Source organism: Desmodus rotundus, chromosome 12 (assembly GCF_022682495.2).
Source record: "Desmodus rotundus isolate HL8 chromosome 12, HLdesRot8A.1, whole genome shotgun sequence".
NCBI classification, from domain to species: domain Eukaryota; kingdom Metazoa; phylum Chordata; class Mammalia; order Chiroptera; family Phyllostomidae; genus Desmodus; species Desmodus rotundus.
Genome location: NC_071398.1, coordinates 40,308,376 through 40,323,016, shown reverse-complemented (window position 1 = coordinate 40,323,016; position 14,641 = coordinate 40,308,376). Strand labels below are relative to the sequence as shown.

The 14,641-nt window shown below is 46.7% G+C and overlaps 1 protein-coding gene across 1 annotated transcript; it reads left to right on the top strand.

Annotated features, from left to right (window-relative positions):
* The first annotated feature begins 419 nt into the window (after positions 1-419).
* Positions 420-3,162, top strand: LOC128779736 (cell adhesion molecule CEACAM21). Its single transcript, XM_053915846.1, has 3 exons — positions 420-486; positions 952-1,305; positions 2,882-3,162. The coding sequence occupies exons 1-3, from the start codon at positions 423-425 to the stop codon at positions 3,160-3,162; spliced, it is 699 nt and encodes a 232-aa protein (XP_053771821.1). The 5' UTR covers positions 420-422.
* The last annotated feature ends 11,479 nt before the right edge of the window (positions 3,163-14,641 follow it).

Below are 14,641 nucleotides of genomic sequence, written 5' to 3'. Positions count from 1 at the left end.
CTACTGTGCTCCCGACAGGAAGCTGTCGGGAATGCCTGGAACTCAGACACCACAAGCTTGTGCTTTTCCAAAAACAGTACATGAGTGTGTACATGTGTGTGTATCTTTGTGCCCATGTGTGCTTGCATGTGTGAGGTATTCAAAGGCCTCAGCAGTTCCCAGGGAACCAAAATATTGAAGGACAGTAAACTGGTCAGAAGGGACAGTGGTGGCAAAAATGAGGTCAGGGAGTGGGAGGGTCCTGAGCACCGACTCCACCCCAGCCCACATGACAAGATTGGTAAACTTGCCCCAGAATAAAGCTCAGCGCACAGGTAGGACACACAGCAGACTGCACCATTCTGCACAGAGGTGCCTGTGAGCCTCACAGAACCTCAAGCTTTTCTCTCAACGGCACAGCCACAGAGGAGGCAGCAGACACCATGGGGTCCCTGTCAGTCTCTACCCACAGAGGACTTGTCCACTGGCAAGGGCTCCTGCTGGTTGGTAAGTAGGAGACAGTTCCTTGGGGTAGACTGAGGATCTGACACAGAGACTGGCTGGGGTCTGCTGGAGAGGCCAGGGCTCTGAGAAATGAGGAAAGGCTTCTGATTGGACCTCAGAATGAAGGACTCAGGAGCAGAATAGGATGGGGAAGGGGGTTCAACAAGAGGAAATTCTAATAATCTGAAAGTGGTGAGAGGCAGGAAAACCTCAATTGCTGCTCCTTTTCTGTTATTCACCATTGAGTACTGAATTATGAAAACATTATAATAGCAATTTATGTCAGGTAACACCAGGAAAAAACTGAACCAGGGGTGATAGACATTGCCTTTTTTACTAACCTTGACCATGGGAGACACACTCACACTCAGAGCAAGGCTGAGAGTTGAAGAGACCTGCTCAGGTTCCAGGGCCCTGTCCTTCCCTCCCAACCTCCAAATATTGATCAATTTCTCTCTTCCCTCCTAGTCTCGCTGTTAACCTTCTGGGGCCTGCCCACGAGCGCCCAACTCGCTGTTGCAACAGCCAACGTTGCTGAAGGGAAGGATGTGATTCTGCGTCTCCGCAATAAGCCTCCCACTGTTATCGGCTTCAGGTGGTTCAGAGGAGAAAGGGAAATATCTCATAATCTCATCGGAGGTTATTTCATATTGGAGAGAAAATTTGAAAAGGGGCGTTTATACGATGGACGAAAAATAGTAGACCTCGATGGATCCTTGCTGATAAGGAAGGTCACCAGGAGAGACAGAGGAATATACACCGTAGTGGCCTACCTTCCAGATTCAGTACAAGAAGTAGGATTCGGGCGGCTTAATGTGTACCGTGAGTGATTGCTGTCTGACCTCTGGGGTTCGGGTGGGGTGACTTCTCCTTCACACACACGACTGACAGCCCTGGACTCTGCCTTTGCTTCCCTCTGCATTCTGTCCCAGGCTGGGTTGTGGCAATTAGTGCAGGACACACAGGGTGGGGACAAACTTCCTGAGATCTCAGTTCCCTTCCCAGATTCCAGCCCAGAAGACAGTCAGTGCAGACAGAAGAACCAGTCTGATAAGAATAACTCAACAGAGGGAGGCCCGTCTCAGTGAAGCCCCCTATGTCCTTGACACTGAGAATGACCCTGACAGCTTCTGTCAGTGCCTGGTTTCAGAAGCGCCCTGAAATTCTCACAAGGCTCGCCTCAAGAGCCCCTCCCAAGAACCCTGTCCAGGGATCTGGACTCCAGGGACCTTGGGGAGCCTGTGTCAGGTTGGGTTTGACCTCCCAGGAAAGGCTAACTGGGTAGTGGTTTAAAGGGTACCCAAGCCACAAGGCTTTTGGTCACCAGCCAGGGCTCCGGCCCGAGGGCCACACCTTGGCAGAAATGGAGTTCAGTCTATCGCCTGAGGCTGTGTGGAGAGCACAGTTAGACAAGGTTGTTAGATGTTAGCCAACTGTCCTGGGGGACTTAGAACAAGTTCGGGTACAGGAAAAGGTCAGCATCCCCAGAAAGAAACTGATAAAAAAGATGCTTCTGGCAGCTCCTCACTCACCAGGAATCAGCCTAGGGGATTCGCTGTTACAGTCCATCAATAACAGATGCCTCTCATTTCAGTAGCTCTTCTATCCCAAGATTTAGGCCAGAGACTGTAAATATTTTATGATTAATACACTGACAACCTGGCAGCCAAATATTCATCTTCCTTCATGGAGAACAAGCTGAGAAACAGGAAGCACAGCCACTAAGGCAGAGTCCCACAGACCATGGGCATCTGATCAGGGTCCCCCGAGGTCTGTCTGCAGCCACAGCCTGGTCCTCTGCTCTGACCCAGGGGCCTGTGAGGTGCCTGTGGATTTTTAAACCAACCATTGGTTCAGATCATTTATTTCTTTTCTGATGTGTTACTGTCACTCCCACTGGAGTACAAAGGAAAAACCTTTGCCTTCTCAATCCCCACTCTACCCCTGAAACCAGCTCAGGACCAACATGTAACAAATACTCAGTTGCCTTTGATTGATTAGGAAGAAATAAATGGTGATTTAATGAATGAATGAGTTAATTAATTAATAATCCAAAATCTCTTCAGAGCCTGGAACCTGGATGCAGAGTGCTTGGATTTCTGGCCATAGGGCACAAGCTCTCTGTCCCTACAGGGACTAAGACCCTTGTCTCAGACCCTTTTCTGCTCTCCAGTGAAATAGGTCTTAGGCCTTGGGGTATAATAATAGTAATTTTCACATAAGGAAGAATCAAGGTTTTCCAAATCTCTATCTCATAGCTGCCTAACACAAACGGTCCACAAGGGCGAACTTCGCATAGCTCGCTGTGGGCTGTGAGTGGCTGAGGTCTCTGAGGAAGCCGTGTGGCTCCATGTCTCAAGCCCACTCTTAATCAGACACATTCTCTGCTTATCCCCAGAGCCTGTGAAAGCGCCCATCCTCCTAACCAGCAATGGCACCATCACAGAGAATGAGAATGCTGTGGTGTTGACCTGCTACACAAGCGCGGTTTCCATCGAGTGGTTCTTCAATGGCATGAACCTGCGGCTCTCGGAGAGAAGGAGGCTGTCCGAGGACCGCAGAAGCCTCACCATCGACCCCGTACAGAGGGAGGATGTTGGCTATTACCAGTGCAAAGTCTCCAACCCCATCAGTTCTGCTGAAAGTTGGCCTGTTGAGCTGCATGTGCAGCATGACTGACCCTCCTCCCCTCTTCTTTGTTACTAAATCCTAAATAAAGTTTTTTGCATCATTATAACAGATTTGTTCTGAAGGTGAATATGTCTTAAAAGGTTTGCCCTGAGTCAATAAATACGTAACAATGTGAGCCGGCATTGTCAGTATTGCTGACCTAAGGTCACATTTTAGACCAAACCCCCACCTCCGTTGGTCTCATGTGTACCACGTCCACAGTGTAGCTGACACTGTGTCCCTCAGAGGACGAGCAGTGGCCGTGTGATAACCAGTGGGAGCAGAGGAAGTGCTTAGAGAATCTGAGCAGTGTCTCTTCTCCACGCAAACACGTGGAGATGCCAGGACACTGTTGCAGATGATGGGAGCAGACACGAGGACCCCGTGTGAGTAGCGGCACTGCTCTTGGTCTTTCTCTTCGATGTCTTTCAAAAGATTTCCAAATTCTCTGGAGTATTCTTGCTTATATGTCAATAAAAGTATTAGCATGAGTTCAGTACATTTCTGTTCTTTTTGCTAACAGGATTCAATTAGAAACTTTGTAATAAAGCCAAGGCTTTAGCTCAAATGTTCTACTTTGAACTGATGTCCACATAATTAGAGATGACCTCACACTTCATGAAGCTAAGTTAGACCTGATGGGTCTTTTGGTATTTCTTGAAGAAAAGGGCATCACCCAAAGCTAGAGAGACTGCAGGTGCAGAGTGAGGGTGAAGCTTCCTAACTTCAAGAGGCTGTTAAAACTCCCATCTTACGTTTTATTTAAAAATCCTGCATCAGAGCAAACTAGGTGGTGAATGTCAGCTCCTCTGCACTTAGATAAGTAATCAGGCCAAATCAGGTGACTCCAGCTGTGTGGTAGGATCAAGAATACACTTCTTTCTTAGGGATGATGTTTAATCAAAGGGAAGGTGACTATAGAGAAACATGTAGTGTCTACATGGAAATCTCCAGAAGCACAGCCTTCTGGGAGATCAGGTTCCGGCTCTGTTCAGGGACTCGCAGTTATTTTGCACCTGTTTGTAAAGTGCAGGAACTGATGGAGATGCAAACTGGGACTCGGCTGAAAGAGATGTAGTTGGGTTTCCCTCCACTGTGCAGGGAGCAGTCTTGTTATGACCCAGAGGCCTTCACGCTCCTCAGAGTCACCGACCTTTACACAGGTTCTTCCTGACTGCAGGCCTCTGGCCTCCACACTGTTAGAGCATCTTCTTCAGAAATATAATTGCAACATGTGACTGTAGATCCTTTCTTTGCCCTTTGGAAATACACATAAGTGTCCTTAAAATCTTTGTCAGTGTTACGATTCAGGAAGTATCTGTCTCAAGGGCCTGGGCCCATCCCGTAAAATTCAATGCTCCTGGTGTCTGGGCCTCAGTCCCCGTGGGAGGTAGAAACCTAACCTGAGTGAGGACCTTTACAACCATGATGTAAAAAGACATCCTGTGAAGAATTTATGAAAAGTTTTACTTTCTTTTTCTGTACCGCCAATTAGCAAACAGAGATGCCTATGATTCTTTCTCCTGTTCTTAAAACCTCTACAGATTTTTCCTTCAGGGGCGCTGAGTTCCGGCTCACTACACTATTGCATGGCCTTCCATAAAGTCTTTCTTGCCTCTTTAAATCTGCGAGATGCACACTTCACTCTGACATCACTTACATATAACGAGCTGATCCTGTCATCTTGCTCACAGTGTCCATCCTCACCATATTTTCAAATCTTCGAAACTTTAAAAATCTGGCTGAAATTTTCCAAGCAAGTGTTTCCAGTTGTCCTGCCTCTGTTCTGGATTGGCATCCACAGTAAGAGACGGTCTGACTGCCCAGATTTTTCTGGAGACCAGGTTGCTTCAAAGTGGCCTTGGTCTTAGAATCTGATAGAAAGGGCAGGTGTGAACCTCTGCACCTCTGCAGCAGCCTCCCCATCAACCGTGTCCTCACTGTACATACATTTCCACTCACCTTCAAGGAAAAGCTTACAGAGGTTTGAGAAAATATTCTGTCATCAAACTCAGAAAGTCTAGTAAACAAGCAGGTCCCTGTGACATCAGCCCCCCCCCCCAGGCCTCACTGGAAGTCCCTGTTTTGTGCCATCTGTGACCAGGAGCTCTGGTCAAATACCAATATCCTCATTGTTTTATTTTTCTATTGGCTTGACAAAATCCACATGCTTATCTTTAGGAAGTCCACAATCAGAACTTGAAAAATGGGAATGAAATACCTCTTCTGATTCTGTTTTTTCCTGCTCCTTGTGGCTTCTGAGGTACTTGGCTGAAATCCTTGAAGAATAGGTCAAAGGTGTACCGTGGTATGTTGAGGTGTGTGTACAGGGGGAGAAAAGAGGGATGGGGTCTGCTCAGAGTTAGAATGAGAAATTACAAAGCTTGTGAGTTCGGGGTATTCGCACTGTATGAATTAAAGGCACCTAAGAAGGCCACACAGGATAGATTTTCTACAGAAGCTCAGGATGGGGCTGCGGCACACGAGTAAGGGGCTGACCTAAGTGATGAGGGAGGAACCACTGGAGCTGGTGCAGTTGAGAGAGGGGAGCCGTTCTCCCAGATTTGGGTGGGCGTGCAGGGAGAGACACAGGGTTGGCAAAAAGGATGAGGCCTTGAAAACTCAGATTAGTGTTCTAAGATAGGGAAAAGAGGAAAAACCAGATGTACCAGGCAGCAGAGGTTACAAAACAGAGGACATGAAGTAAGAAACGAGATGAGCATTCCATGGGGAGTGAGGAGTCTGAAGAGAGATGAGGGTCTGTAAGACTGGGGACACCGTGAGGACAGAAAATAGGCTGAGGAAGTGTGAGACTTAGTCAGGGAGGGAGTGGAGTGTGTGGTAGTCAGACTAGCAAAGGGGTTGGGATGGAGCCTGGAAAAGGTGAGGAGCGCAGGGCAGGCTTGGGGGTAAGGACTCGATTGAAGGCCATGGTTTTCCAGTTTTAGTTCTGACCCAGTAGAAACATGTGCAGCAGGCTCTCAAAGTGTGGTCTGAAGGCCGCAGTTTCCACGTGACCTAGGAGACCTGTGAAAAGCTAAATCTTACCCCCCTACCCTAAGGGAGCCTCAGCTGAGCCAACAAGTGAGCCATGCCCCAGGGGACCTGCGTGTGGGTGAGCGAGGCAGCCCAGGGGGAGGGAAAGGTGTCCGATGCTGTGTGGGGTGGAGGGGGAGTTGAGGGCTGGAAACCCTGGAGTAAATGGAACCTTTCCCTTCTTTGTTGACTGGCCACGGTGAACTTTCTGATTCCGTGGTGAAAGCTGTGTGACAGGTCACAGTGCTGGAGCAGTCGGTTCCAGCGGTCTGGGCCACGTGTCCTTGTCTCATGCAGGATGAATGACTCCTATCTGTGAGGGATGCTGCCCTCCCCACCTGACCTTATGTTGGTGGGTGTGATAGCACCCAGGTCACGGTGAGGGGTTCTGGCTACCTTGTCACTTCACAGCTCAGGTTCAGACCCTCTGTCTCTCCTGAGGGTTAGACGCCGTTCAGGGCTCTTATACTGTTGCTGCGGAAGGCACGGCCTCACCCCGAAGCCTAGAGTCTGCATGTAATTCTCTGATTAGGTCCCACCAGGGGCTTCACAAAGCAGCTTCTATTCCTCTAACATGGATTAGATGGAGATACAAACACAGCAACTTCTCCTTTACTCTGCGGGGTACGTCCAGCATGGCCAACAGTATTGGAGCCACAAAAGTCTCAGAGATGCGGCGGATCCCTGAATGGTCACAGATGTGGATGCTCCTGCTTTGCTCAACCTCCTGGTCACTAGAGCTGATCTAATCACTGGTGTCCCCGTCCTCGCTGACGCCATGGTCTGAGAGCACCAACGTCAGCAGGCACCACTTTCGCCCTTCAGAGCACATGTGTCTTACTAAGGCATTTAAGAAACTTTCCGTTTTGTTCATTTCTAGCGAGACAGCCTGTAGTTCAGAACCATTAAAGATGACGCCAGTAGTGAGTCTGCAGGGTTTTGATGACTTGCGGTTGGTGTGGAATTGACTCAGAGGATGAACACATTCATTTGCCCTGCTAGGAACGGCTGGCTTCATGGGCTCACAATCTGCGCAGTCACTTAGAAGGGCCTGTGTTAGGTTTAATACTCTCCTTTAGCCATCCTGGAATTTTTAATGACTTTCAACAAGGAGCCCTGCATTTTACCTTGACACCGACTTTTTCTGGTTTGGCTCCTAGGAATGACCCCGGGTTGGAAAAAACACTTTGACCCTATTGGGAGGTGCAATTGTAATATGACCACCAGAGGGAGGCATCAGTGCAAGGTAACCAGGGGGGGAAGTAAAGGGATTGGAGGAGTTTGGGCTTTTTCCACTCTGTTTGTGTCACAACAAGTGTCTAATGAGCAGAACTACTTCGCCCTCATCTCTGCAGCTCACAGAGGGAAGGTCCTTTATCTCTGATGTACTTCAGAGATTCAAATTCAAACAAATCTCTGTTATTTGGCTCAAATGTGAATAGCATTAAACAGACACAATAAAGTCTACACTAAATATTGGTCTTTAAGAAATACTGGAAAGACGGGGTGTGAAGAGTGTGTGTGAGTGTGTTTGCATTGGTGATCAGAAAAAAAAGCAGTTGGGTCCTCATCTTTCCAGAAGGAAGACCTTGTTGCATAATGCACATCAGCACAAAATCAGGAAGTAGCCTCAAAGAATGGAATGCAGAGAAGACTTGGTTTCCATACCGGGAGCCGTCGCTGTGTGTGCACATGTGTTAAGTGTGGCCCAGACAGAGAAGCCAGGCCCTTCTTGTGTTCACTCTGAGCAGAACACAGAGACACAAAAGTTACCACAGCAACATCCAGGGTTGTCACAACCACAAGAAGGGCATTCCGCAGGGGAGGGACCGGGACCTGGCTTTGCTCACAGCGTGAACATCCAACACAAAATAATACATTTTATGTTTCAAATGAACTGGGAGTCAAATTCTATTTAGGATGGTAGGTGCTCGCATCAAAAAATATGCCCTCCCTGGGTCTTACACACTGAGTAAGATTTGTTTGAGAAAAACCAAACTTCTGGGCTATTGGTCCGAATGACATAAGATGGGCACTGTGTTTGTTTGTTTTTAATATCAGGAGCATAGAATTTTTTTAAATGATAAACCTCTGTTTATGAGCCAGCCCATAAATGGCCTGCCTTTTTTGTAGAAAAGTATTACTTACTTAAATCAATTTTATTTATCGGGAAGAAGGCTCAAGCTGCAATTCCAGAATGATCATGAAGGGCAGGCATGGAGAATGGCCTTGCTAAAGAAGCTGCTGCGACTTCCTGAATGAAAACACTGGACAGTGGACACGCTGCACTGGTCTCAGGCCACAGTCCCTCTGCAGCCTCTGTAGCCACAGTCTAGGACCCGCCAGCTCCCCTGCCCTGAGTGCTGAGGGAGGCACAGCCCACATCTCATAAAAACGTTTCCGTCTCTCAGAACTCACACGCTGAAATTGTTGTCAGAGACTCTGATAGGTGCCGTGCTCACCTTCTCTGTCTTTTGTGTGTTTTCCAAAGGGTTTGGAAAAGAATGAGTTAAGACGTTTGGGGCACCTCTCCTAGACATTGTTGGGCCACCTGTAATGTGACATGTGCACAAGCATAATTTTGTACTTTTCACCTGTCATCCTGATCCTCCCAGAGTCTTTCCCTTCTCACTCAACTCCAACTTTCCAGTGCTCAGGTTGAAAATATTGACATTTTTCTTGGTGCCTACATACCTCTCACAGTAATCTCTAATCCATCGGCACACCTGGAGTCGGTATACTGTGTATACACAGAAACCGAACGTTTAGGTCCAAACCACAGGTGTTGCTACATAGGGTTATTGTAATAGCTTCCTACAGTTGTTCCTTCTGCCTCTGACTCACCTGATATCAATCTCTCCCAGAAAATGCATTTTTAAACACCCAATCAGTTATCGAGTTTCTACCTGAAACTTCCCTGCCACTCACCTCTCAAAAATCTCAGCAAAATCCAAAGTCTTTATCATAGTTCATAAATTTTCACACATCTCCATGGATTAGCCAAATTTTATTGGTTCCCAAGCCCTGGCCTTTAACTGCACCAGCAGAGGTAACACGCTGCAGTTCAGAGAACTCACACTCTGTGTTCAGGCAGATGTCCCCAAATTCCGTGATTGAAGCTCCACTCTGTGACATCACACACGCAGGAAAAGCTGCCCCATCCTCCTGAACTGACGTGTCTCTCAGGGCTCTGTAACTGAGGGGCTTCTGTGCAAAGAAAACCCAGAGTGGCACTTGTTGCTAAACAGGCGCTGAGCTAAGATGGGTTTCCTTTTATTCCCTTAAGCTGAATATTCCTTTTACTAAAATTGTTCTCAGTTACATTTAACATTCACTATTATATTATGTTAGGTGTGCGGTGTGGTGGTGAGACACTGCTGAAACTTATGAAGGAATCACCCCAATAACTCTAGGACGCTAGTATTACAATACTAGCAACTACATTTCCTGTGCTACACTTTCCATCCCTGTGACTATTTTGCTGTCCAGTAGTTTGGCCAGGGGAACTGTATTTACTTACAAGTTCAGATTGCTGGACAATTGCTGGATAAACGCTCATGGTAAGATGCAGTCAGGACAAGAAAGAGTTCTCAGAAATTAAAAATGCACACAGAATAATTCGTGTAATTGCTGAATAACTGGAAAGTAATTGCTGAAAGACCGACCGAATGATCTGGAAGATATAACCGAGGAAAGCAGCCCCAGCATGAGGGGAGAGTCAGAGCCGGGCGGTGGGAGAGAAGTGGGGTCGGGACAGGCCCAGGTTCATCGCAGCTCCCTGGGGGCTGCTCTGGCCTGGTGCCTCACCCCTCTGAGCTCGCCCAGTCTCAGACGGCTCTGCGAGAGAGTGCGTTTCCCCTTCCAGTTATGAGGAGAGTCATACAGTTTTTGCTCATGGATTTTGTAAAACAATTTGAATTTGATCAAATTATTTTACAAAATCTTCTGAGATCAGCATTTTTCTACTTTGTTGGCCAGAGAATCATATGTTGAAATGAAAACATACTTGCATAACTGATATAAACTCTACTCCCACTTTGTTCAAAGTTTTTTTTTATCATAAGTGGGTTCTAAATTTTATCAAATGCTTTTTCTGCATTTATTAATGTGATCATTTAGTTTTCATTGTTCATTTTCTTTATGTGCTGTGTCACACTTATTTGAAAATATTGTACCAACCTTGAATCCCCAGAATAAATCCCATGAGGTCATGGTGTATGATCTTTTTAATGTATTGCTGAATTTGGATTTTTAGTATTTTGTTGAGGAATTTGTCATCTATATTCATCAGAAATATTGACATATAATTTTCTTTCTTTGTAGTGTCTTTATCTGGTTTTGGGATTAGGATAATGCTTGCCTCACAAAATGAGCTTGAAAGTTTTCCCTTCTCTTAAATTTTCTGGAATAGTTTGAGAATAGGTGTTACGTTTCTAGAAAAAATTCCATTTCTTCCAGGTTGTCCAATTTGTTGGCATATGCTTGTTCATCATATTTTCTTATAATTATTTGCATTTTTGTGGTGTTGAAGCAGGGTGCAGCCAAGAGGAGGGCCCCAAGAAGGGATTTGTGATGGGGTCCAGGACTCGGGGTGTCCAGGAAATATTAGAAAAATGTATATAGGATGTCTTCACCCCCACAGGCCTGAGCCAGGGGGGATGGGACACATGGAACAGGGCCATTCAGAGCTGTGTTGGGTAGCAAGAGCTTTGCAGCTAACCCCTGGCACAGTCATTTAACATATCTATAACCTTTAACTGGTTTCATGGATGTGTTAAGTAGCTGTGGCCATGCTTTGAGCCAGGGGGATGGGACCAAATTCCACCCAAGATGGGACTGGGAAGCAACTCCCCCTGGTTACAGGGCCTGTGGGAGAGCTTGGAGATGATTGGCTCCATGCCATGGGGCCACACCTGCCCAGACTTACTATGGCAGCCCAGTAAAGCTGGAAGAATACAAGGATGCTGGCAGGTGTAACGGACTGTAGGAGGAGTCAGAAATGGGGCTGCAAAGGAAGATGGGCACTGGGATTTATACCTAGGCCCGGCAGCCATAGAGGGGGGGGAGGACCACAAGGTTTTGGGGGAGAAAAGAGTAGACCACGCAGCTCCGAAGAAAATAGGGGGCCACACGGTTCTGGAGTGAATAGGAGAACCACGAGGTTCTGAGGGGAAAGGAAGAGGACCGCGCAATTCTGAAATGGGGAAAAGGATCACAGGGTTCTGAAGGAGAGTAGAGAGGACCATGTGGTTTTGGAGTGCTTCTTTTTGCCACGCGGCTTAGACAGCAGGAGAGACTTTGCTGGGAAGAAAAGGGGAGGAAGGACTCTTGCTGGTGGGCCGTGAGAAGGTGCCACATGGCTTTGGATTAACTGGAGATTGCGGCAGCCACACAGCTGATGGTGCCAGGAGCCTGAATCAAGGACTTCTACTTCCTTTCCTGAGACATGGTACCCCGGACTGGGCACAGGGAGAGGGAAGGACTGTGCATCTGTGGGTATTCTAGAGGACTTTAGTATCTTATTGAAGACATTAGGTCATTACTCTAAGTCTGTGTAACTTTTAAATAAACAATTCCTTTCCTTTTCACCAGTCTCTGGCATTGAGAGACGTCTTTCCTCTGGCGGCGGGCATTTCGAACCTAGAAGGTGGGCGTGGGGGAAGGAACCTCCAGAGACAGAAAGGGGGAATCCTTTCTGTAATAATTTATCGTGAACCACCCCCTGCCCTGCTCTGTAACAGTGTCAGTTTTTACTTCTCCTTTTTTACTTCTGATTTTTGATGTTTCTGGTTAAAGGTTCATCAATCTTATTTATTGTCTTAAAGAACCAACTTTCACCAATGGGCTGCTGGTGTGGCTCAGTGGATTGAGCACCAGACTGTGAAGTAAAGGGTCTCTAGTTTGATTCCCAGTGAGGACACATGCCTGGGTTGCTGGCCTGGTCCCCAGTAGGGGGCGCATGAGAGGCAACCACACATTGATGTTTCTCCTTCTCTTTCTCCCTCTCTTCCCCTCTCTCTAAAAATAAATAAATAAATCTTAAAAAAAAAAAAAAGAACTAACTCTTGGTTTCATTGATCTTTTGTATTGCTTTCTTAGACTATTTTATGTCTGCTTTGATCTTCATTATTTCCTTCCTTCGACTTGTTTTGCACATTGCTGATTTTTTTCCAGTTTATTTAGGTGTAAATTTAGATTGTTTATTAGAGTTTCTTCTTGGTTTTTGAAGTAAGCCTGTAATGCTGTATTTCCCTTTTAGAACTGCTTTTTTGTCCCATAGATTTTGGGTTGTTGTGTTCTCATTTCCATTTGTTTCAATGTAACTTTTGATTTTCTTAATCTCATTTTTATTCCATTTATTGTTTAGTTACATGACATTAAGCCTCCATAATGCTGAGTGGTTTTTCAATTTTTTATCGTGGTTGACTTCTAGTTTCATACTGTTGATATCAGAGAAGATGCTTTTTTAAAAGATTTTGTTTATTTGTTTTTAGAGAGAAGAGAAGAGAGAGAGGAAGAGAAACATCAATGTGTGACTGCCTCTCATACACCCCCACCTGGGCACCTGGCCCACAACCCAGGCACATGCCCTGACTGGGAATCAAACCAGCGGCCCTTTGGTTCACAGGCCAGTGCTCAATCCACTGAGCCACACCAGCCAGGGTGAAATAACTGAATCTTTATAAGATAGAGTTTGTCTGTTGCTTCAGTTCAAGAAATGACTTCAGGCCTTAAGGCTTGGCTTCTTAAAAAGTCACAGATCTGACCAGAGCAAGTTCTACAGCCGTAGAAAGTGCTCCCTGCTGAGCAGCCTGTGCCCTGGTGTCCAGCCCCAGTTTCCTTCCAGTGTCACCACCCTGGAACCAGGGTTTTGGAAGGATGTCTGACAGCACAAATGACCAAAAAGGCAGGAAGCAATTGGACCCATATTCAGGGCTGGGATAATGAGAAGCTACAACTGTAAAAATAACATCTCTTTCAAGTATACAAACTGCAACAAGGTAGATTTAGGAAGCCTTTGAAAACGTGGACACGAGACATTCTGCAGTTCTTTGAATACTGTTGTGGAAACAATCATTGCGTCCTGACGATACCCTTATTTTACCCCTGGGAACCGTGACTGTTGTGTTTTGCAGAAGACACTTTGCACATGTGATTGAGTTACAGGTGGTGAGATAGAAAGATCATTCTGGATTTTCTGTAGGGTTTCTCATGTAATTTCTTGTGTTCTTGTGAATCAGAGAGAGAGTCAGAGAAAGACTAAATGACAGAAGAAGAGCAGCAGATGTGGCCGTGGAAGCAGAGGAGGAAGGGCGCATGGGATGGGGAAATATTAGCTGAGAATGGGAACAGCCTGCAGGATCTGGAACAGGCAAAAGCAGTTTTCCCCAGAGTCTGAGGAGCGAGCAGGGTCCTGCAGACACACAGCGTGATTTCACCGCTGCGATGCCCAGTTCAAGCTTCCGGTCTCAGGACTGTTAGAAAATGTGTAAAGAGGCTGAACGCCTTATCCAGCCAGATGCACTCTGCAGACACACAGGGGAGCATGTGCTCATTCGTTCACCCCTTGTCTGAAATTTCCCCCACAACCATCACAGGGCGGCGCATCCGGGCAAAGGGTGTCGTTGAGGTCTGTTCACTAACATTGGCAGGAACACTGAGCAAATTTCATGTGTGCTAAATGACAAAGCCTAACCACCAACTTTGTTTCAATTCCACACTCATTTTCTCCTCACATGGAAGGGAGCAGATGCACAAATCTTTCGAAGATATTCTGTCACAGAACCTTGATGGTGTGTGGGGCGTGAGGACTCCTTACAGAGGCAGCCGGGTGAAGGCCCAGCTCTTGGTCAAGTGCACCCAGTGCCTTCAGGGCCCTGTGATCAGTCAGAGACCTTTCGGTGCACCCGCAACTCAGGACACATGCTTGGCTTTTGTTGTTGATTCATAAACTCTGTGTGCCTGTTTCAAACACAGTCCACAAACAGGATACAGGGTATTGGAAAACAGACACTACTTTCTTGGTTATTTCTGGCTTTGTTGGCTCTGCTTGGCTTCTGACCACAGATCAAAATCCTAGACAGACCTGCAGGTTAGATGGCCTTTAGAAACCAGGGGGCCCCCAGGGGGAGACAAGAAGTGGTAAGATCCTGGGCAGGTAGAGAAGGAAAAGTGTAATGATCAGAGAAGCAGGGCAAAGAGGAGGGGCGTGTGTTGTTATCTTGGTTTAGGAGGAAGAGGATCAAGAAGGAATAGGGACAGGTGCAGATTGCAGGAAGAGGCTTAGGACCCCGTATTGTGGGTAAGTCAGGTTGGGGGGACCCACCAAGAAGAGAGTCACTGGAGCTAGACACAGGGGATGGAGAAGAAGAGGGAGGGAGCAGTTCTTCCAAACAGAGGGATTGCCTTGAGAGGCAGGATGCCTTTTTTGGAAAAAAAAATATAAGATACT

Bases quoted from the DNA above. Each gene is read 5' to 3' on its own strand.
- LOC128779736 (XM_053915846.1), top strand. From the start codon at position 423: ATGGGGTCCCTGTCAGTCTCTACCCACAGAGGACTTGTCCACTGGCAA. The intron at 487-951 runs GTAAGTAGGAGA...CTTCCCTCCTAG, and splicing joins GCAAGGGCTCCTGCTGGTTG to TCTCGCTGTTAACCTTCTGG. The intron at 1,306-2,881 runs GTGAGTGATTGC...GCTTATCCCCAG, and splicing joins CGGGCGGCTTAATGTGTACC to AGCCTGTGAAAGCGCCCATC.